The sequence below is a fragment of the Sinocyclocheilus grahami genome, unplaced genomic scaffold (genome assembly GCF_001515645.1).
Source record: "Sinocyclocheilus grahami isolate Dianchi unplaced genomic scaffold, SAMN03320097.WGS_v1.1 scaffold80.1, whole genome shotgun sequence".
NCBI lineage: Eukaryota > Metazoa > Chordata > Actinopteri > Cypriniformes > Cyprinidae > Sinocyclocheilus > Sinocyclocheilus grahami.
In genome coordinates, this window is record NW_015505259.1 from 532,894 (window position 1) to 555,908 (window position 23,015).

Genomic DNA, 23,015 nt, shown 5'->3' on the forward strand with positions numbered 1-23,015 from the left:
AGAATTGAATATTTAATGTGAGAATACAGTACAATTAACATGGTTTACTGTACACTATACATTAGTCACTAACATGACCTTTAGGTAATCTTGATAATGACAAATATCTGTATTTCAGAATGGTTTCATGTCTATAGTGTGTGATGAATCTTTTTATGGTTCTGCAGAGATACTGAGTGAATAAGCTATTTTAATCTCCTTGAAGTGTTGAAAAACTACTACTGTCAAGGAAAATAAACAACACCCATGTGAGATTAAGAGACTTTATTGAAAATAAAAATAATATGAATATGAAAATGAAAGCATTCTGTAAGTCAAACCATGAGTCATTCAGCAGCAAACAAACCAACGTTTCTTTGTGGGAAATACTAGACTGTAGTCTGCATGGTTTTTTTTCTTGTTTTATTAAACAAGAAAAAAAAAAGACTAAATAAAATAAGAACATTAGTTTAATAAAAGTACAGTGTCACTCATTTTGGTGTTATAACTGGTTATATGAGGAGTCATACTGTATAGAAAGTCTGCCAAGAGTGTTAAGACATTCAAAATGGCAATGCTTGTAAATTCATACCGTTATAGGGGTATGAATATACAAAAGTCACTGTGTCAATGGAGCACAATTAATTGTCTATTAGCCACTAGAAATTACAGAAACAGATACATATGAACTTACATGAACTCACTGGATTCCTATTAAGAACTCTTGCAATGCAGTAAAATGACATTTTATGTCACATCACATAAAATCTTAAATATAAGTCAACACCAAAATGTATACATTAAATAATTATACATTACATTTTAACTCATCAAAGCCCATTTCTTTGATATAAATAATAAACATTCTGAACAGAGAACTTTTAACACAGAGCATATACAGTAGATATACAACTTGTGAATCCAACTCACAATGTAATCACTAGCTATTGAGACAAGTTTGAAAAGAAAACCTAAAGACCTTGAGCATGTGTTTTATACTGTAGGCTGTTGTTTCATCCATCTGGAACTGGGTGTACATTTGACAAGCTAAACAGCAAATGGCCTGTTAAAAAGTCACATCATTACATTCAAATCAACGTCTATTACTTGCTTCCTTACTGTATAATCACAGTTGCATTGCCAAAAAGTCGATTCTTCTGTGGTCCACTGATGAATTAGTTAATCTTACTTTTGTCTAGACTACTTATGTCTGACACTTTCAGTTATTCACATTATTGCAGTGCACAACACAGCATTAACCAAAGATGTAAACAAAGTACATTGCTTCATAAAACTATTACAATTACTTGAAGCACAGTCAACATCAATAATTTTTAGCCAAGTAAAATGTCAAAAGTTAAACAATCAGGTCTTTTTTTGAAAGGCTTTAAAACCATTAAATCACACATGACAAGATCACCTGGTTTGTAATTGTACAAATGTTGAACAGACAATTGTTTCAGGACCAGAAGAAAAAAAATGGATATCATGCGCTGTATGAAATATATTTTTTGTTACAAATTATAAACCAGCAACAAATCTACACAGGTGTGACCATAATTACAATTAACCAGAAATCAGATTGATCTTTTTCTAAAACTGTTTTACCACTTACTGAAGTAAAAGAAGCATATTTGAATACAATTTATTGCTCACATTACATGTATGATAACTTGAATACATTTTTAAAGTACTGCAAAATATTGAGAAAGCATTTAAATAAATAAGAGCAATGACAACTGCTAGACATTCAGCATGCTAAGTTTCTGTGCTAAAACTCAAAACGATATCTAATTAATAAGACAATGCATCATATTCTTGTACACAGACACAATTCCAAAATTGCCTAAATACAGGTTGCTTATTAGAATACTTTTTACTGCAGGGACCTTCAATGTAGACAATAAATACAGTTTGTAGTTTTTGTTATTCTATGGAATTAATAAATTGAAATGGCTTAATTACACTAAATGTAGTTCAGCAATCCTGAGACACAAATGTCTGACTATATCAATTCTCAGGTTTTAAGAACACTGATGAGGCCAGAAAACTGTTTAAGACCAGAACATCTTAGATAAACAGAGCATAATGTGACTTCAGGAGGTTGTCATGGTTGAAGGGTCAGTCCACATGGCTGCCACATCTCTGAACCTGCAGAAAGAAGCAATATGTAAGCATGTACAACATAAGAGTCCATAGCTGGTTTTCCTTCCAAAGTAGCGAATTTAACTTTAGCCCAAAATTGGAATATCGCATAAAACATTTGCGAATAAGCACCGTTTCCATCCAACAAGTCAAAGAGAACAAAATGATCACTTCCTGATAAACTGGCACTATATATCACTAAGAAAAGTAGAAGTCACTGAATATAATAATTTTCAAATATAATAAATTACTTCCGCCTCAGAGCGAGTAGACGAAACACAATAAATGGTCATTGCTTTCAGAGGTGGATGCCTGTGCTGTTTGGGAATGCAGTCGAGTAAGACAGTTCTGGGAGGCAATTATACTGAAATACTTTGATGACAGACTGTACTCTGGCATTTCAGAATGACCATAACAACATTTCAGATGCTTGGCAATGAGATCGGTCCACTGGTTAGTCAGGTTTTGCCGTCCCATAGTGCAAAGTCTCATGACTTTTTTGATTGGCATTGAGGAATTTATTCGGCAAATGCGTTTCAATCTCCCATTATTTGCATTAAACCTTTTTCGGAGAAGTCAAAAACCACCTCATGCGAGCATAAAACTTTTTTGCAAATTAAGGGATTTTTATTCAAAATTCGGCATTTCCATTACTCGTTTCTGATGCGATGCTTTAAAATGCACATAAAAGCAAGGTGATGGAAACATATCGACAAACAGTGTTCACGATAAAGAAACATTAGGCCAATTGAATTTTTTTTATTTTACAATATTACTGTTTTGAATCTTTTTTTAATACTACATAAATTCATCCTTGGTTTACATAAGACTTTTCTGTTTAGTTTTTGGTATATATTTGTAATGACTGTATCATTTATTTATTCATTATTAATTTGTAATTATGAGTTCTTAGATGGTCTTGCTACTGCGGTGGTATGGCGTGGGGTGCTTTATCGCGCTCACCAAGGTGAAAGCCAACGTTCTTTTGAGTGAGAGTGCGAGCCCGAGCGTAAGACTGCGCCAGAGGGCTTTGTGTCCATTTTAAGCAGGCTGACGTTTGTCCAGCCCACAGGTCGCTGTCCAATCAGATGGTGGCATGGTTGCATGCTGTTTGTGGAGAGTATTTCTGCAAGTTTTAAATCTCTTCTGATAACAGTATTATCACCAGAGAATGATACAAAATATAAACTTTTCACGAGCACCAATGTTCGGCGAATAAGACAAGCTCTCATTCAAGCTTAAACAACAGGTATTTTGCATACACAGTAATCGTAATCACTAAAAGAAAAGTTATAAAGGCCAAGATTGAGGTATCATGGTTTCGATAAACACATCACACATATTTAAGACATAAAACATTATTTGTGAATATAGTTGCTCCGAGACTTTCAATGATTTTCAATGATTGTCTGTGTACACTCTGTTTCTTTGTCTGTGACAAAAGAAAGTAAGGGTTTCGGTCATGCAGGAAGCAGGTGGTTAAACATATGATAGTCATGTGGCGTCACGCTGTATATCCTGTGCTTGCCTGAGGGCGTCATTTAATCATTTTCCTGTTCTGGACATAATGGTTCCATCCATTGGTGGGTCCCAAGACATGGGGTTTCTATAGGTTGTGAATGAACTCTTTCAGTCCTTGATACCAAGAAAGCTTTGTCGTCTCCTGATTGAATTAGTTTCGATCTCATGAGTAGATGAGTTTACCATACTGACAGGAAATCAACCAAGAATATGGGATTCATGTGCTGGGTGATTTAGCAAACCTTGTGAATGCTGATATCAGTGTCTGTTCATATTAAGAAAATCCCTACATATTTCATATTTTTTCCCTAAAAAATAATTACAATTAAAATAGTTAGTTTAGCATTAAAATACATCTGTTTTTACTAGTTACATGTCATTGCATGCTTTGAATCTCACCTGGCATTTATGAGGTACTGTGCCAGGCTGATGTTGGCAGGTGTTCCTGTAATGGTGATCTGACGGTCTGATGACCCCTCCATGGCATTAGCAATTTTGATCTGAGCCCCAGACATTTGACGGATTTCATTAATTTTGGTGCCTTGACGTCCGATTATGCAGCCTATTAGCTGGAAACATACAGACAGATAGACGTCAGAATCAATGACTCTTCCTTAAATTCTTCTTTACAGTTGCCCAGTGCATTAATGAAGACAAAGAATTATGCTCACATCATTTGGAATGGTGAGTTCATGAGTACTGGCCTGTGAACCGGCATCCACACCTAGAAACAGAAAGAGAGCTGAAGAACTGAGAAACAGAGAACATTTTTTTCACAATATTAACCATGTTAAAACTGTACACTATAAAATGTATTGTAATTTTAATGGTAAAAGACTAAAAATGCTATGATAAAATATGTTAATTAGTTAACAGTAAGTTCCCTAATACTATATACAGAGAAAAACTGTAATTAATGTATAGGGACATTTCATGTAATTGTAAATACTCTTAATAAGTTTCTTATGCATAACCATTTGTTTAAAAAAGTAAATTGACATTCCCAGAATTCCCTGTGTGATTCTATATATTTGAATGATTTGCATTGAAATTAAAATTATACTTAGTTTTTTTTTTCATTTATTTATTTATACTAAAAATGTAAGTTTAAAATGTAAGTTAGGTACATTATTATTATTATATCATTATTATTATTATTTTGTCAAACTTAATATGCTGATTCTGGCAACCACAGCTTTTTAAAATAAATGTCCTATTTATAGTGTAGGGCATTTCTTAATATTATGCCTGTTCATCTAAGGAATGTTTCTATCCATTTCTATACACTCTACAAAAGTTGTTGCTGGGGGGGTATCTTTTCAAAAGGTACTAATATGTACCACTTAGGTACTAATATGTACCTTTAAGGAACTAAAAATGCAACCCATCCAGGGGGAGAAGAGTGAAAGACAAAAGTGAATGAAAGACCTACAGGTATATAGTGAAGGGTGTGTAGCGGGAGGGTTGGGTACGTACCAGGGAAAGCGGGGGTGGTCTGTCCAAGGGAGGTAAAGGGGGTTTGCTGCATAGCCAGCTGATGGAGCTTTGTCAACTGCTGGGGGAGGGAGGAGGGTCAGTACACCTAAGAAGTTATGATTGAATAAAGGAATCCTGCTTGGACCTTCACAAACTCATCTAGAAACTAACAAGGGGAAGCTGTGAGAAAACTCATATACAACTGTCTTTTATGAAAAACATAAAACTAAACCTATCTATCAGTTGTATGAATTTTAATAAAGCTGGTCATGAAAAAGCAAAAGCAAAGGTTAACAAGAATGCTACACTAAAGAGGGAAAAAGGATTAGAAGATACATTGTACTCACGTCTGGGTGTGGGATGGCGTATTGTCCCTGAATGGTGTAGGCCTAAGATAGAGATGGACATAATGGTCAATATCAATGTACACAAAACAGTATTGGACATTACATTTACGGTAGTATACAGTTTTTGGAAGTGAAAAAGAATTGATCATTTACAGTGAATTACTGTAAATTGACATCCCCAGAATTCACTGTGTTACATTTCAAATTTGATGGGGTTTTTTTTGTTCTTGTTGAAATAACATTCTCGGTTACTTACGTAACCTCGCTTTCCTGAGATACGGGAAAGAGTACTGCATCTGCTAAGACGCTATGGGAAAAAGCCTTTTTCCCCTGAACTGAAGCCTTTTTTCAATCACGCAGTGAAACTGCATGGCCATTAGTTCATGCAGTGTATAAAAAATTAACCAATGGGTCGGCAGTGGAGCTGCACGAGCCTATGGCAACAAAGCCCGCCAGAATGGGTGGAGCCATCTGGCTATATAAGCGGGCGTTCGCCACAGGATTCCCAGGTTATTTCGACTGAAGCGACGACTGAGTCGTGCGGCTACATAGCACGGCTAGCAACGCAGTACTCGTTCCCGTATCTCAAGGAACCGAGGTTACGTTAGTAACCAAGAATGTTCCCTGTCGGTACTAAACTCGGTCAGGGGCTCTCTGTCAGACTTATTTGCATAACACAGCGTGTGTCTTTTCAAGCAGAAAGGATCCTGGCCTGCAAGGTCGGGACTTCCAGGTTATAAAACCTAGCGAATGTGGACGGTGAGGCCCAGCCGGCCACCTCACAAATATCCGCAATGGACACACCGCTGGACCATGCCCAAGACGAGGCAATGCCTCTGGTAGAGTGGGCCTGTACTCCAATGGGACACTAGTATGCTAGTGTGATAGCGTCTGCTATCCATCTAAAGAGTCTTTGCTTCGTGACCAGATGCCCTTTGGTGCGGTTACCGAAGCTAACAAAGAGTTGTTCCGACCGTCTAAAAGGGGCAGAATGCTCAATGTAAATTCTTAGAGCTCTGATGGGGCAGAGCAGAGATAACTCTGTCGTCTTCAGAGGGAGGAAGCGCAGAGAGCATAATGACTTGTGCTCTGAATGGAGTGGAGAGCACCTTCGGTATGTAACCATGCCTTGGTTTCAGGACGACCTTAGAGTCATTAGGCCCGAATTCCAGGCAGGCAGGGCTAATGGAAAGCGCCTGCAGGTCCCCTATTCGCTTTACCGATGCTAGTGCCAGAAGCAGAGCAGTCTTCAGCGACAGTTACCGAATGTCAGTAAACTGTAGCGGTTCAACTCAGCACAGTGGGCAGATCCCATGAAGGGACAGTTAGGGGGCAAGGTGGATTCAGCCTCCTGGCGCCCCTCAAGAAGCGGAGAACCACGCTGTTTCTGCCCACCGATTGGCCCGCATTGGCAATAGGGGCATGAGAGGCTGCTATAGCCACTACATAAACTTTGAGAGTGGATGGGGAGCTTCCCTTATCCAGCAGCTCTTGCAGAAAGGACAACACCTTTGATAGATTGGAAGTAGGAAGGTCTTTGCCGTTTAGACACCAAGCGGAGAAAATAGACCACTTAAGGGTGTAGAGGCGTCTCGTAGACGGGGCTCTAGTCTCTGAAATTGTGTTTAAAACTTGCTCTAGGAGGCTTGAAAGCTCCCGTCGAGCGGCCAGAGGTGTAGGGCCCACAGATCGGGCCGAGGGTGCCATATTGTCCCATCCGCTTGAGAGAGGAGATCTCGTCTCAACGGAATGGGCCAAGGGACTGCTACCAACTGCTGAGTTTATTCTGATAGCCACAGTTGGTTCTTCCAGAGAGGGGCCACCAGGAGAACCTTGTGTCTCTGTTCCCTGATACACCTGATTACCTGTGGGATCAGGGCGATTGGGGGAAATGCATAAAGAAGGAGGTTGGGCCAATGCGTCCCTGGTCTTTGAATAATAAATTGGGCAGTGAGATTTGTCTTCTGAGGCGAAGAGGTCTACCTCGGCCTCGCAGAAGATCTGCCAGATTCTCTGAACCGTCTGCAGATGGAGCGTACACTCCTCTGAGGGGACATTGCTCCTTGATAACATGTCCGCTCCAACGGCAAGCTCTTTTAGTAAGCTCTTTTAGAGTCGCTGGATGGCTGCAAGGGAAATGAACCGGAACTGCTGCGTCGCTGAGGCGGCGGAGAAGCGGGTCAGCCGAGCAGAGAGGTACCAATCCAGCTGCGAGGCGTGTCAACGGTGAGCAGGCTTCGGAATCAGCGTAGAGCGTGTCGTCGCTGAAGGAGAAGAAATCTGAGAATCCTGTGGTGAACGCCCGCTTATATAGCCAGATGACCCCGCCCATTCTGGCGGGCTTTGCCGCCATAGACTCATGCAGCTCCGCTGCCGAGCCATTGGCTAATTTTTTATACACTGCACGAACCAATGGCCGTGCAGTTTCACTGCGTGATTGAAAAAGGCTTCAGTTCATGAGAAAAAAGGCTTTTTCCCATAGCGTCTTTAGCAGACGCAGTACGAGTGAAGTATCGATAGGGAACTATGATTGGCAGCTTTATATGCCAGTCAGATGGCCTCTTCAGCGGTCCTTGGCTAATGAAGTCCATACTTTGAAGAGAACCTGAGGTGTTTCTCCACATAATGAAAATGAAGTGGCAGATCTTTTCTTTCTAATTGTGATGTGCATCCAAGTGTAACGGATTATCACATAAATAAAAAGTACTTGAAACTGGTTCTATGCAGAGCCAATGTTTTGAGATTTTTGGACATTGCTCTCAAAGCTGAAGTAAGATGAACGCAAACTTGCAAGGATGAAGTTTAAGCAGAATAAATTATTGGAGACGTCCTGCATATGTCAACAGAGAGATGTCCAGTTATGCCATTTTGATTAAAGGTCAAAACATAAAAAAAAATTTAAACATATGCATGGATGAATTGTTCACAATAATATCTATAACATGCATTTAAAAATAGACTGTGTAGTGTCATTTCATGCTGACTTTAACGGTTCCAAATGGCCCAGATGTCCTTATCGTTCCATCAAGTTTATGTAGCACATGTTTGTTCTTTAAAACAGGAGTGCAGAGGTGGTTTGACAGAACGTGGCCCTTCTGTCTCAGCGACAGTTTGTTTCACAATGACACACCAGCCCCCAAACACATCAACACACAGATCACATCCTTGTCATCACAGATTTCCCGTGAGCGTGAGAGCGTCTAATCGCAAAGGGACCTTAGATCAGTGGCCGTCAGACAGTCACTGGCTTATTACAAGCCATTCATCACCCACATCTCTGTTTTGAGCTCCTCTGCTCCTTGGGGAACAGCTTTTTACAGCCCTTTGTTTACCCATCAATCTGTTCATGCTTTTCTTTTCCATTCTCTTCATCACGTCTTTCTCTGACATCCATATCACTAGGCCCTTAAACCATTCAAAAACCGATATACACAGTACATACCAGCAACTCCCTTTGTTGGTTTTGGATGTTGCACCACAAAACAGATCAAATACAATTACAATCATGCCTTGATTGCTTTTATAGGGGCGGGACAGCTATTAAGTGGAGAATATATTTTACAGACAATCTATATAAAAGTTAATGGCAAGCAGTTTTTTTAATAAAATTTTTTAGGATATATTAGTGTTTATTTAATTGCTAGTAATGTAATCTCTGATTTCCCGCTGCTATCATTCTAATAAATAGCTTAAAATATTCACAGATTGGTGGTAAACCAAGTTACTTGAGAGATGTGAGGTGTTGGGTTCAATATAATTGAATAAAAACACATAATTAACACGGTTCAACATATTTTTTACTCCACACTTGTCATCCACAAGTTTCATCTAAGGGTAATATTTGAAATTTTTTTGGCTTGCAACCATGAATAAACCTCAAGCACTGCAGGCATTTTACTTGAAATGCTTTCAATGCGGCAAAACGGTTTAATACTCTTTTTGTTGTCAATCATGGTTTTATTTTGTAGCATATTACATAAAGCAATCTAAAACTTAAGGCAATTGCAATAAATGTTTCCCCGCATTTATTTCACAGGAATGTTTGATTATCCATGTCCGACAACCTTGCAAAGTTACTGTCCTCCTTATAGCTCAATCACAAATGTTTAGGTGATGTGACGTAAATGCTTTTTAATCCCTAAAGGGGTCAACTATTTAAAGCTTTTATTAGCTCTTCTACTTTGACGTCCCTGAGGCAAATGTGGTATTATTTCTATCTTAAAGCGACATATTTATCTTTCAGGCTAAATTTCTGCCAGAAAGATGTCTTTTGTTGCAAATTCAACCCCCATGCTGTTACATTATCGGTATAATATTGAAGTACTGATAAATCTATTGTTTCACTGTAGAGCTCTGGGGCTTAATCAGCTTGCAGTTTGAGACAGAACGAAGTGGAATTACTTTTATATGAAACTCAGCTGAACTTTTTGAGTAAAAAACAATTGATTGGTCCCCACTCCCTACCTATTATCTTTTGCCTGCCTCTCTGAAGGTATTAACATCCATAATGATTTTTCTTGGGAATCAGATGGTGGGAGAGATCCTGAGCACAGCATATCATTTGGGAATAGGATAAGAGAAGCCTCTCCGCCTCAGATTCACATCATCTGATTGTATGGTTTGGTACCTTATTTACACAGACTGTCTGCCATGTAAACCTCGAATCGATTGGGTGATGCTCCGCGCGGGCCCAGGAGTTATTATGGCATATTGGTTTTTCTGGACCATTCTGACACCTTTTAAAATGCACATTAGATATGGTTTCCCACATATCTCGCCTGCCATATGGACTCACCTCAGCATTAGTTCCACTCCACTTTGAAGGGCAGTGCTGCTGTGGCCTCAGCTTTTCTGTACCTGCACTGAAAATGTGGAAATTGCTGGGTCTGCAATAAAAATAGTCCTTCTAGGGTACACTCTGTACATCTGTGTTTACCTAATGTAATGATCCTTTGAGATAGTTGTTCATATATACATAATTATAAGCCCTTACTCTATATGTTAATAATCTATGAGTATATAACAGTATATACACTGTATGAAATATTGAAAGGTTTAGTATTACTCTTGCTCTGCTGGATGGAAAGATGAATGATAAGGAGAACAATTGTAATATTATCCTTCATAAAGCACAGATTATTGCAAATTTACCTGCCATCCTTTGGTATAAGAAACAGTTATATGTTACAAAGGTAACTGTTACAGTAAAAAAGGCTTAAAAAGGGAACGAATTGATCATAACTTGAAATGTAATACAAAGTTACAATTCACAATCATCCAAAAATATTGGAAAAAAATCATTAAGCAAATAAATTTTCATACATCACTGTTTTGCTGAAATATTCTTGAAAAAACATTCCTTTTCAGGCTTTTTCATCTGCTGAATAAGTTTCATCACTCTGGTTTATTTGTGATTGAAGAAGTTAAGCATGTTACAGTTGCCTACAGTCTCTACTACTGCACCCATCATTTATCATGGTAAAATTAATTTTATTATACAAGAAAAGAATTTGCTAAGTGCTGTAAAAACTATTTTCAGTTTAGTTTTCATTTTTTTTCTTTCAAAAACCTATGTCTGTAAAATAAATTGTAGTACTTGATCAAAATGTGAGAGCAAAAAGTAATAACGTTGGCGAAATTTCTATGAAATGTGGATTACTTATTGAGAGCCTCAGGGCCGGAGTGCGACTCATTTTCAGCCCTGGAGTTTCATGCCTTAGACTGGCCCACTTATTATTATTTTTTAATGGCCTTTTCAGTGCTGCCTTCGCGCTTTATATTATCAATTTTTCATCTATTATTTTTACATTGTGTATATTCTTGTAAAAAATAAGTGTTTGTTCTTTAAGTGTTTGTTCATGAAACTCGGTGTTGGTCTGTTATAATTCTGTTAGGATTCTAAAGTAATTGAATCAACCCGATGCAGTGTGGTGGCAGAGTTGTATTAGATCTGTTGTTTCTAATGTAACTGAAACAAAGTTGTAAGTTTCTAATGTAATTGAAACTGACTGCGAAGTTGTGATGATTCTGATGAAATTCTAAAGTAACTGAATTAACCTGAAGCAGTGTGGTCACAGAATTATTTCATAACTGTTGTGTGTTATAGTGTATTGAGTCCGACGCACCATGACTCTGTGAAGTTTAAAGCCCAAAAGCAGTGTTGATTTGCCCAACGAACTGTGGCTATGTAAACTGTTTTAAAATATATCATAAAACCCGAAGTAGTGTGGTTTTGTCCGACGTACTGTGACAGAGTTACATTTTTAACAGTTTAGGGTAGTGAAGTGTAAGGCCCGACGGAGTGTGGCCATGTCCGGAGAAGTGAAAAATTTGGTTTAGAAGCCCGACGTAGTGTGGCTGTTTTATTCATTTGCATACAAAGCACAGGAGCTGTGAATAATTAGACTAACACAGGAGCTGTGAATAATTAGACTAACACAGGAGCTGTGAATAATTAGACTAACACAGGAGATGTGAATAATTAGACTAACAGGTATCTTAAAGTAACTAGATAATGTTCAGTCAGTGAAGGAAAAGAAGCCTATCGAATTGCTGAACACAGTTCAATAAGATTGTGAAAATGGAAGAGTTGATAGTTAAATACATCGCTAAGCATTCAGTAGGAATGTTTGATGGTATAGAGAAGGCAGATGAACCCTACGAGTGGGCTATGTTTCAATTAAAAAAATCCCAAAATGCCTAAAAACAAAGAGGGAAAAGTTGCTAATGCTCTTCAAGCTCTTTTTGCCTCATACAAGGTAACTAAGAAAAGATTAGAAGAAATTAAAATTGAAAACAAGTTGCTAAATTGTCAAGCTAAATTCTATGTCATGTCATAGAGAAATTGCGAGGCTGAAGAGATCATTTTGAAGGAACAGATAGGGAAATTGAGAAAATAAATTTCAAAGTCTGAAACAGAGATGGAAACATTTAGATGTTTGTATGAAGGGACAGCTAGACAGTTATTAGCCATTAGCCAGCTAGCCATTAGTCGTCATAATTCCTCAGATGATTCTGTGAGATTCCCAATAGCACCAGTGCGAACAAGACAGACTGGAAATGAGAGGGTTCTTGATCAAAGAAATGAAAATGGCCAAGCTGTTAGACAACTGACTTTTATGGACTTTCAAAGTCTTATTACAACAGTGGGTTCTTTTGAGCCTGATAACATGGATCCTGTAGAGTTTTTGTCAAAACTGGAGAAGGTAGTGGAGGTTTATAGTGTGTCAGACGAAGATGCTTGTAGACTTCTTATGATCTGCATACCACGCTCATTAACCAGCAGTGTTGGGAGTAACGCGTTACAAAAGTAATGCATTACAGTAACGGATTACTTTTTGCTGTAACGCAGTAGTGTAAGGCATTACTAATCAATTTTCGGTAATATTTTACTCGGTACATGTTCAGTAACGCATGCGTTACGACACACTTTTAGCCCAAAATGTAATTGTTAAAAAAAATAAAACAGCAAGACCGCGAGACATTAACGAATCAAAAAAATGCAGCAAGTTCTATTTCCTGTTCGTGGTCAGTCAATAGCCGCGTGTGGTGTCCAAGTTTGTAAATAAAAACTAAACGACAGCTTCTGATATATTTGTTTAGCGATTTATTTCATTCATCTCCCTCTCACTGGTGGAACTTTGTATTGTGTGACGTAGTCCAGTGAAGGCGTGTTTAGGGACAGGAAATCAACCAAGAATATGGGATTCATGTGCTGGGTGATTTAGCAAACCTTGTGAATGCTGATATCAGTGTCTGTTCATATTAAGAAAATCCCTACATATTTCATATTTTTTCCCTAAAAAATAATTACAATTAAAATAGTTAGTTTAGCATTAAAATACATCTGTTTTTACTAGTTACATGTCATTGCATGCTTTGAATCTCACCTGGCATTTATGAGGTACTGTGCCAGGCTGATGTTGGCAGGTGTTCCTGTAATGGTGATCTGACGGTCTGATGACCCCTCCATGGCATTAGCAATTTTGATCTGAGCCCCAGACATTTGACGGATTTCATTAATTTTGGTGCCTTGACGTCCGATTATGCAGCCTATTAGCTGGAAACATACAGACAGATAGACGTCAGAATCAATGACTCTTCCTTAAATTCTTCTTTACAGTTGCCCAGTGCATTAATGAAGACAAAGAATTATGCTCACATCATTTGGAATGGTGAGTTCATGAGTACTGGCCTGTGAACCGGCATCCACACCTAGAAACAGAAAGAGAGCTGAAGAACTGAGAAACAGAGAACATTTTTTTCACAATATTAACCATGTTAAAACTGTACACTATAAAATGTATTGTAATTTTAATGGTAAAAGACTAAAAATGCTATGATAAAATATGTTAATTAGTTAACAGTAAGTTCCCTAATACTATATACAGAGAAAAACTGTAATTAATGTATAGGGACATTTCATGTAATTGTAAATACTCTTAATAAGTTTCTTATGCATAACCATTTGTTTAAAAAAGTAAATTGACATTCCCAGAATTCCCTGTGTGATTCTATATATTTGAATGATTTGCATTGAAATTAAAATTATACTTAGTTTTTTTTTTCATTTATTTATTTATACTAAAAATGTAAGTTTAAAATGTAAGTTAGGTACATTATTATTATTATATCATTATTATTATTATTTTGTCAAACTTAATATGCTGATTCTGGCAACCACAGCTTTTTAAAATAAATGTCCTATTTATAGTGTAGGGCATTTCTTAATATTATGCCTGTTCATCTAAGGAATGTTTCTATCCATTTCTATACACTCTACAAAAGTTGTTGCTGGGGGGGTATCTTTTCAAAAGGTACTAATATGTACCACTTAGGTACTAATATGTACCTTTAAGGAACTAAAAATGCAACCCATCCAGGGGGAGAAGAGTGAAAGACAAAAGTGAATGAAAGACCTACAGGTATATAGTGAAGGGTGTGTAGCGGGAGGGTTGGGTACGTACCAGGGAAAGCGGGGGTGGTCTGTCCAAGGGAGGTAAAGGGGGTTTGCTGCATAGCCAGCTGATGGAGCTTTGTCAACTGCTGGGGGAGGGAGGAGGGTCAGTACACCTAAGAAGTTATGATTGAATAAAGGAATCCTGCTTGGACCTTCACAAACTCATCTAGAAACTAACAAGGGGAAGCTGTGAGAAAACTCATATACAACTGTCTTTTATGAAAAACATAAAACTAAACCTATCTATCAGTTGTATGAATTTTAATAAAGCTGGTCATGAAAAAGCAAAAGCAAAGGTTAACAAGAATGCTACACTAAAGAGGGAAAAAGGATTAGAAGATACATTGTACTCACGTCTGGGTGTGGGATGGCGTATTGTCCCTGAATGGTGTAGGCCTAAGATAGAGATGGACATAATGGTCAATATCAATGTACACAAAACAGTATTGGACATTACATTTACGGTAGTATACAGTTTTTGGAAGTGAAAAAGAATTGATCATTTACAGTGAATTACTGTAAATTGACATCCCCAGAATTCACTGTGTTACATTTCAAATTTGATGGGGTTTTTTTTGTTCTTGTTGAAATAACATTCTCGGTTACTTACGTAACCTCGCTTTCCTGAGATACGGGAAAGAGTACTGCATCTGCTAAGACGCTATGGGAAAAAGCCTTTTTCCCCTGAACTGAAGCCTTTTTTCAATCACGCAGTGAAACTGCATGGCCATTAGTTCATGCAGTGTATAAAAAATTAACCAATGGGTCGGCAGTGGAGCTGCACGAGCCTATGGCAACAAAGCCCGCCAGAATGGGTGGAGCCATCTGGCTATATAAGCGGGCGTTCGCCACAGGATTCCCAGGTTATTTCGACTGAAGCGACGACTGAGTCGTGCGGCTACATAGCACGGCTAGCAACGCAGTACTCGTTCCCGTATCTCAAGGAACCGAGGTTACGTTAGTAACCAAGAATGTTCCCTGTCGGTACTAAACTCGGTCAGGGGCTCTCTGTCAGACTTATTTGCATAACACAGCGTGTGTCTTTTCAAGCAGAAAGGATCCTGGCCTGCAAGGTCGGGACTTCCAGGTTATAAAACCTAGCGAATGTGGACGGTGAGGCCCAGCCGGCCACCTCACAAATATCCGCAATGGACACACCGCTGGACCATGCCCAAGACGAGGCAATGCCTCTGGTAGAGTGGGCCTGTACTCCAATGGGACACTAGTATGCTAGTGTGATAGCGTCTGCTATCCATCTAAAGAGTCTTTGCTTCGTGACCAGATGCCCTTTGGTGCGGTTACCGAAGCTAACAAAGAGTTGTTCCGACCGTCTAAAAGGGGCAGAATGCTCAATGTAAATTCTTAGAGCTCTGATGGGGCAGAGCAGAGATAACTCTGTCGTCTTCAGAGGGAGGAAGCGCAGAGAGCATAATGACTTGTGCTCTGAATGGAGTGGAGAGCACCTTCGGTATGTAACCATGCCTTGGTTTCAGGACGACCTTAGAGTCATTAGGCCCGAATTCCAGGCAGGCAGGGCTAATGGAAAGCGCCTGCAGGTCCCCTATTCGCTTTACCGATGCTAGTGCCAGAAGCAGAGCAGTCTTCAGCGACAGTTACCGAATGTCAGTAAACTGTAGCGGTTCAACTCAGCACAGTGGGCAGATCCCATGAAGGGACAGTTAGGGGGCAAGGTGGATTCAGCCTCCTGGCGCCCCTCAAGAAGCGGAGAACCACGCTGTTTCTGCCCACCGATTGGCCCGCATTGGCAATAGGGGCATGAGAGGCTGCTATAGCCACTACATAAACTTTGAGAGTGGATGGGGAGCTTCCCTTATCCAGCAGCTCTTGCAGAAAGGACAACACCTTTGATAGATTGGAAGTAGGAAGGTCTTTGCCGTTTAGACACCAAGCGGAGAAAATAGACCACTTAAGGGTGTAGAGGCGTCTCGTAGACGGGGCTCTAGTCTCTGAAATTGTGTTTAAAACTTGCTCTAGGAGGCTTGAAAGCTCCCGTCGAGCGGCCAGAGGTGTAGGGCCCACAGATCGGGCCGAGGGTGCCATATTGTCCCATCCGCTTGAGAGAGGAGATCTCGTCTCAACGGAATGGGCCAAGGGACTGCTACCAACTGCTGAGTTTATTCTGATAGCCACAGTTGGTTCTTCCAGAGAGGGGCCACCAGGAGAACCTTGTGTCTCTGTTCCCTGATACACCTGATTACCTGTGGGATCAGGGCGATTGGGGGAAATGCATAAAGAAGGAGGTTGGGCCAATGCGTCCCTGGTCTTTGAATAATAAATTGGGCAGTGAGATTTGTCTTCTGAGGCGAAGAGGTCTACCTCGGCCTCGCAGAAGATCTGCCAGATTCTCTGAACCGTCTGCAGATGGAGCGTACACTCCTCTGAGGGGACATTGCTCCTTGATAACATGTCCGCTCCAACGGCAAGCTCTTTTAGTAAGCTCTTTTAGAGTCGCTGGATGGCTGCAAGGGAAATGAACCGGAACTGCTGCGTCGCTGAGGCGGCGGAGAAGCGGGTCAGCCGAGCAGAGAGGTACCAATCCAGCTGCGAGGCGTGTCAACGGTGAGCAGGCTTCGGAATCAGCGTAGAGCGTGTCGTCGCTGAAGGAGAAGAAATCTGAGAATCCTGTGGTGAACGCCCGCTTATATAGCCAGATGACCCCGCCCATTCTGGCGGGCTTTGCCGCCATAGACTCATGCAGCTCCGCTGCCGAGCCATTGGCTAATTTTTTATACACTGCACGAACCAATGACCGTCTAAAAGGGGCAGAATGCTCAATGTAAATTCTTAGAGCTCTGATGGGGCAGAGCAGAGATAACTCTGTCGTCTTCAGAGGGAGGAAGCGCAGAGAGCATAATGACTTGTGCTCTGAATGGAGTGGAGAGCACCTTCGGTATGTAACCATGCCTTGGTTTCAGGACGACCTTAGAGTCATTAGGCCCGAATTCCAGGCAGGCAGGGCTAATGGAAAGCGCCTGCAGGTCCCCTATTCGCTTTACCGATGCTAGTGCCAGAAGCAGAGCAGTCTTCAGCGACAGTTACCGAATGTCAGTAAACTGTAGCGGTTCAACTCAGCACAGTGGGCAGATCCCATGAAGGGACAGTTAGGGGGCAAGGTGGATTCAGCCTCCTGGCGCCCCTCAAGAAGCGGAGAACCACGCTGTTTCTGCCCACCGATTGGCCCGCATTGGCAATAGGGGCATGAGAGGCTGCTATAGCCACTACATAAACTTTGAGAGTGGATGGGGAGCTTCCCTTATCCAGCAGCTCTTGCAGAAAGGACAACACCTTTGATAGATTGGAAGTAGGAAGGTCTTTGCCGTTTAGACACCAAGCGGAGAAAATAGACCACTTAAGGGTGTAGAGGCGTCTCGTAGACGGGGCTCTAGTCTCTGAAATTGTGTTTAAAACTTGCTCTAGGAGGCTTGAAAGCTCCCGTCGAGCGGCCAGAGGTGTAGGGCCCACAGATCGGGCCGAGGGTGCCATATTGTCCCGTTCGCTTGAGAGAGGAGATCTCGTCTCAACAGAATGGGCCAAGGGGCCGCTACCAACAGCTGAGTCAGCTCTGATAGCCACAGCTGGTTCTTCCAGAGAGGGGCCACCAGGAGAACCTTGTGTTTCTGTTCCCTGATTCGCCTGATTACCTGTGAGATCAGGGCGATCGGGGGAAATGCATAAAGAAGGAGGTTGGGCCAATCGTGGGCCAACGCGTCCCTGGTCTTTGAATAATAAATTGGGCAATGAGAGTTGTCTCCTGAGGCAAAGAGCTCTACCTCGGCCTCGCTGAAGATCTCCCAGATTCTCTGAACCGTCTGCGGATGGAGCGTCCACTCCTCTGAGGGAACATTTCTCCTTGATAACATGTCCACTCCTTGATTCAATTTGCCCGGTATATGCGCCGCTCTCAGCAAGCGCAGGTTGAGTTGAGCCCATTCCAGGAGGCGCTCTACCAGAATTGGATGGGGAGCTTCCCTTATCCAGCAGCTCTTGCAGAAAGGACAACACCTTTGATAGATTGGAAGTAGGAAGGTCTTTGCCGTTTAGACACCAAGCGGAGAAAATAGACCACTTAAGGGTGTAGAGGCGTCTCGTAGACGGGGCTCTAGTCTCTGAAATTGTGTTTAAAACTTGCTCTAGGAGGCTTGAAAGCTCCCGTCGAGCGGCCAGAGGTGTAGGGCCCACAGATCGGGCCGAGGGTGCCATATTGTCCCGTTCGCTTGAGAGAGGAGATCTCGTCTCAACAGAATGGGCCAAGGGGCCGCTACCAACAGCTGAGTCAGCTCTGATAGCCACAGCTGGTTCTTCCAGAGAGGGGCCACCAGGAGAACCTTGTGTTTCTGTTCCCTGATTCGCCTGATTACCTGTGAGATCAGGGCGATCGGGGGAAATGCATAAAGAAGGAGGTTGGGCCAATCGTGGGCCAACGCGTCCCTGGTCTTTGAATAATAAATTGGGCAATGAGAGTTGTCTCCTGAGGCAAAGAGCTCTACCTCGGCCTCGCTGAAGATCTCCCAGATTCTCTGAACCGTCTGCGGATGGAGCGTCCACTCCTCTGAGGGAACATTTCTCCTTGATAACATGTCCACTCCTTGATTCAATTTGCCCGGTATATGCGCCGCTCTCAGCAAGCGCAGGTTGAGTTGAGCCCATTCCAGGAGGCGCTCTACCAGAATTAAGAGGCGCTTCGAGAAGAGGCTTCCTTGGCGATTTATGTAGGACACCACCGACATGATGTCCGATCGGATTAGCACATGATGGCCCTTTAGGACTGGCAGGAAGAACTGACAGGCTCGACACACTGCTAGCATCTCCAGGCAATTGATGTGGAAGCCTTTCTCCGCCTTTGACCAGTGGCTGAAGGTCGGTATGCCCTCGCACAGTGCCCCCCAACATGTGTTGGAGGCATCTGTCGTGACAACTGTTACCAAACAGGTAAACTGCAACCTGTTCCCATGGCCACGCCCTGTTCCATCCAGCGAGAGTTCGTCCAGGGGGCCAAGGCTGTTCTACAGACCTGATTCACCCTGAAATGCAGGCATCCGTGACGCCACGCATGGAATGGAACCATGGTGGCCATGAGGCCCAGCTTCCTCTGAAACGTTTTGAGAGGGCGAGTGGTACCGATCTCGAAGGAGGCCGCCAGTCTCCGTATGGCCAGAGCCCGTTCCGGCGCGACTACAGCTCTCATTTGAGCGGAGTCGAAAACTGTTCTCAGGAACAATATTTGCTGGCTGGGGAACAACGTGCTCTTGGTGAAATTGACCCTGAGTCCCAGGCGCTCTAGGTGGCTGAGGAGGAGGGTCCTGTGTGATACTAATTCTGCCTCCGACTGGGCCAGAATGAGCCTGTCGTCGAGGTAGTTGAGAATGCGGATTCCCATCTGTCTCAAAGGGGAGAGAAGTCCATGCACTTCGTAAAAGTGCGGGGGGCCATAGACAGCCCGAAGGGAAGTACCGTGTATTGATAAGCCACTCCCTCGAAAGCGAATCTCAAGAATCGCCTGTGACGGGGGGCTATCTGGATGTGAAAGTACATATCCTTCAGGTCCAGAGAACAAGAACCAGTCCCCGGAGCGAATTTGCGCAAGGATCTGTTTCAGCGTAGTCATCCTGAATGACCTTTTCATGAGGGCATGATTCAGGTGCCTGAGATCGAGGATGGGCCGGAGGCCACCATCCTTTTGGGGACGAGGAAGTAACGGCTGTAGAAGCCCGACTCGCTCTGAGCTGGAGGAACCGTTTCTACAACTCCTTTTCCCAGCAGATTCATCACCTCTGAGGTGGGTACCACGCCGCTGAAGTGCGGGGGTCTTCGAGCGAACTGGAGTGAATATCCTCGTTGGTTGGGGGTGGGGTCCAAGCCCAACAGCTCCTCTGCATCCGAGGCTGTCAATGACATGCTGTCATCAGGCAGCTCATCCTCACTTCCCCCAAATGAGACCAGATCGCTTGTGCAGGCAGAGGGATGCTGGTCAGACTGGGAGAAGAGGACGGGAGAACTCTCTCTCTGGGGCGAGGGTGAGGCACGCGGGATCTGGGCCGACGTGAGCTCGCTCGCAGCCGGACACTCGAGTCCTCTGCCCCACTGTTTTTTCCTCACAGGTCCATGGGAGGAAGAAAAACGGGAGGGCGCGAGGTGGCGGACAATCAGTTCCCGTGAGCACAGCTTCCGCATGGGATTTCCCCAAGCAGGAAATGTACTCCGAGTGGCCGTCATCGGCGTGCAGGGGAGACCCGCGCGAACCGCTGTAACGGCACGGCATTTGCAACAATGCCAAGCTCTTCTAGTAGCTCTTTTAGAATTGCCGGATGGCGGCAGAGGAAATGGACCGGAACTGCTCCGCTGCCGACCCATTGGTTTGTTTTTTATACACTGCACGAACCAATGGCCGTGCCGTTTCACTGTGTGATTGAAAAAAGGCTTCAGTTCAGGAGAAAAAAGGCTTTTTCCCATAGCGTCTTAGCAGACGCAGCACGAGTGTAGTATCGACAGGGAACTATGTTTCTTCTTAGTTTTTTCTGATCAGTTTTGTACATTAGGGTTTTATGTTACATCTAATGTTGTTAAATTAATGTTTATTGCATTATTTCAGTTTCATGTGTGTTACCATGATGGTGTTTAATGTTTGTGTGAATGACACTGTGCACCTTCTATATATGTTAATATTTAAAAGCTGCTTGTGATGGGCTTTGGTTCATCATGTGACTTTCTCATCACCACCTGCTTTTGGTGGCCATCAGTGTATTACAAAGGTACAAACAGATTTCAGTACTTCAATAGGTTGGTAAATTAACATTATATCAGTTAATAATGAAATTACAGTATTTAAATGTAAATTTAAGTTAAAACCATAAAACCTAAAATGTTGCTACCGTATTTTTTTCAGTAAAAATTCTGTAAAAACTGCATTAAAATATAACTGCATTTGGTCTGCATTTTTTGAATTTTTTCAAGTAATTTATTTATCCAAAAAGACTATAATTACATTTAACATGTAGAGTTGTTTACAACTTAGAATTAAAAATTTTTCTAAGCAAAAAGATAAGCAATGTAAGTATGTACTGTATGTACATGTATGTAAGCAAATGGCTCACGTCCCACTAGTTTATTTTTATATACTAGTACTACTGTATGTTTGTGTGTACTGTACTGTATGTCTGTAGATAGTAGTGTGTAATAGTGTATTTTGACCATACTTACAGGCAGAGGCTGATGCTGCAGTAACAGACTGAGGTTGGCTGTGGCTGGTGCTGTCAGAGTGTCTGCCCTTACATGGCCCCCAGAGAAGATGACTGGTGCAGTGGCAGGCTTCGGCCTGTATGGAATTGTGGCACCTTTGGGTGGGGACTGGCAAAGATCAGTGGAGGTCAAATAAAGATAGAAAAGACGGAAATTAGGAAAAATAAAAGTGAGGGCAAACTATAATAGTATGTAGTAGAAGCAGTAGATGCTTAAATGGTTACCAAAATGAGATAAAAAGTCAATGAGGTTTGACATTAATTGATATTTGAGGTTTCTGTCACAATATTTGATATATACAGCATGTGTATGCATGTGCTGAGCAATGTTTGGATTTGATCTGAAAGTGGATAGTGGTAGATTTCTATCTGTTCATTACTTTAGCTTTTTGCAGCTTGAGAATTGTCCCCACAAGAAAACCATTCAAGTTTGGAACAACATGAGATTGAGAGTTGGGTGAACTATATCTCAAAACATCTGGCTTTTTTCTATTCCTTACCTCCAACATGACCACACAGATCTGCTTCACACACTGGATAATGGCCTCTGGGGTACCTGAGATAGTGACTGCCCGCTCAGTAGAATTGGGCAACATGTCTCCAGCCACTTGCACTTGAGCCCCTGTAGACTGGAGAAAAAGCACAGCACATTTAGCCAGGATAGAAACCCTTGGAACAAAGCACTATCTGTTTAATCCAAGTAAAAATGTATAGTTTTGCTGTTGTCTCGGGGTAGCAATGGCATTCAAAGGGTTTCCAGGATAAAACCGCTTGGAACAAAGCACTACTTCTTGTTTAATCAAAGTAAAAAAGTATAGTTTTGCTGTTGTTTTGGAGTATCAATGACATTCTGTGCATATACAGGTGCATCTCAATAAATTAGAATGTTGTGGAAAAGTTCATTTATTTCAGTAATTCAACTCAAATTGTGAAACTCGTGTATTAAATAAATTCAATGCACACAGACTGAAGTAGTTTAAGTCTTTGGTTCTTTTAATTGTGATGATTTTGGCTCACATTTAACAAAAACCCACCAATTCACTATCTCAACAAATTAGAATATGGTGACATGCCAATCAGCTAATCAACTCAAAACACCTGCAAAGGTTTCCTGAGCCTTCAAAATGGCCTCTCAGTTTGGTTCACTAGGCTACACAAGCATGGGGAAGACTGCTGATCTGACAGTTGTCCACAAGACAATCATTGACACCCTTCACAAGGAGCCACAAACATTCATTGCCAAAGAAACTGGCTGTTCACAGAGTGCTGTATCCAAGCATGTTAACAAAGTTGAGTGGAAGGAAAAAGTGTGAAAGAAAAAGATGCACAACC

The 23,015-nt window shown here is 41.7% G+C and overlaps 1 protein-coding gene across 1 annotated transcript in view; it reads right to left on the reverse strand.

The window, feature by feature from the left end:
* Positions 1 to 303: 303 nt before the first annotated feature.
* Positions 304 to 23,015, reverse strand: part of LOC107586326 (poly(rC)-binding protein 3-like) — a 28,230-nt gene continuing 5,518 nt past the window's right edge. Inside the window, exons 8-12 of the mRNA XM_016273626.1 lie at positions 14,782 to 14,823; positions 14,435 to 14,510; positions 13,630 to 13,682; positions 13,358 to 13,527; positions 304 to 2,130 (exon numbers count right to left, since the gene is read on the reverse strand). Of these exons, the coding sequence (XP_016129112.1) occupies positions 2,076 to 2,130; positions 13,358 to 13,527; positions 13,630 to 13,682; positions 14,435 to 14,510; positions 14,782 to 14,823 (396 nt within the window). The 3' untranslated portion in view covers positions 304 to 2,075. The remainder of the gene's footprint in view (positions 2,131 to 13,357; positions 13,528 to 13,629; positions 13,683 to 14,434; positions 14,511 to 14,781; positions 14,824 to 23,015) is intronic.